Source organism: Rattus rattus, chromosome 5, assembly GCF_011064425.1.
Source record: "Rattus rattus isolate New Zealand chromosome 5, Rrattus_CSIRO_v1, whole genome shotgun sequence".
Classification (NCBI taxonomy): Eukaryota; Metazoa; Chordata; class Mammalia; order Rodentia; family Muridae; genus Rattus; species Rattus rattus.
Window position 1 is genome coordinate 157,748,310 of NC_046158.1, and position 1,287 is coordinate 157,749,596.

The 1,287-nt window shown below is 44.8% G+C and overlaps 1 protein-coding gene across 1 annotated transcript; it reads left to right on the plus strand.

Moving 5' to 3' along the window:
- The first annotated feature begins 223 nt into the window (after nt 1–223).
- On the plus strand, nt 224–532 carry LOC116900795 (ATP synthase subunit f, mitochondrial-like). The gene has a single exon (XM_032902506.1). It carries the CDS (start codon nt 224–226, stop codon nt 488–490), a length of 267 nt encoding a protein of 88 aa, XP_032758397.1. The 3' UTR covers nt 491–532.
- Nucleotides 533–1,287: the final 755 nt, after the last annotated feature.

Consider the following 1,287-nt stretch of genomic DNA (forward strand, 5'->3'; position numbering starts at 1 on the left):
GACATTGCACTACCCGAGGACCCAGCATATACCCAAAAGATGCTCTAACATACAACAAAGACACATGTTCCACTATGTTCATAGAAGCCTTATTTATAATAGCCAGAAGCTGGAAAAATCCCAGATGCCCTTCAACAGATGAATGGATACAGAAAATGTGGTACATCTCCACAATGGAGTATACTCAGCTATCAAAAACAATGACTTAGACCAGGACTTCAAGATGGTGTCCATCGTGCCATTGAAAGAGAAGAAGCTTGTGGAGGTTAAACTTGGAGGGCTGCCGAGCTGGATATTGATGTGGGATTTCACCCCCAGTGGTACTGCAGGAGCCTTTCGGAGAGGCTATGACCGGTATTACAACAAGTATATCAACGTTCGGAAAGGCAGCATCTCAGGGATTAACATGGTGCTGGCAGCCTATGTGGTTTTCAGCTACTGCATTTCTTACAAGGAACTCAAACACGAACGGCGATGCAAGTACCACTGAAGAGGGGTCACTGTGGAGAACACTGCATGGCCAAGCATAACCGCCTGGCCCACTCCGATCTACGAAGAATTCAACTGGCTTAACCTTCACACCCTGACCAAGAACTAGTATCCAATAAAAGGTGACGGACTGCTTCACGAAAAAAAAAACAACCCCCCCCCAAAACAAAACCCAATGACTTCATGAAATTCATAGGCAAATGGATGGAATTAGAAAATATCCTGAGTGAGGTAACCCAATCACAGAAAAACACACATGGTATGCACTCACTGATAAGTGGATATTAGCCCAAAAGCTCAAATTACCCAAGATGCACAGACCACATGAAACTCAAGGATAACCAAAATGTAGATGCTTCACTCCTTTAAAAGGGAAACAAAGATATCCATAGGAGGGGATACGGAGACAAGTTTAGAGCAGAGACTGAAGGAATGGCCATTCAGAGCCTGCTTCACATGTGGCCCATATATATACAGCCACCAAAACTAGATAAGATGGATGAAGATAAGAAGTGCATGCTGGGGGTTGGGGATTTAGCTCAGTGGTAGAGCGTTTGCCTAGCAAGCACAAGGCCCTGGATTCGGTCCCCAGCTCGAAAAAAAAAAAAAAAAAAAAAAAGTACATGCTGACAGGAACTGGATATAGGTCTCTCCTGAGAGACACAGCCAGAACATGTCAAATACAGAGGTGAATGCCAGCAGCAAACCACTGACCTGAGAACGGGACCCCGTTGGAGGAATTAGAGAAAGGACTGAAAGAGCTGAAGGGGCTTGTGACCACATATGAACAACAATGCC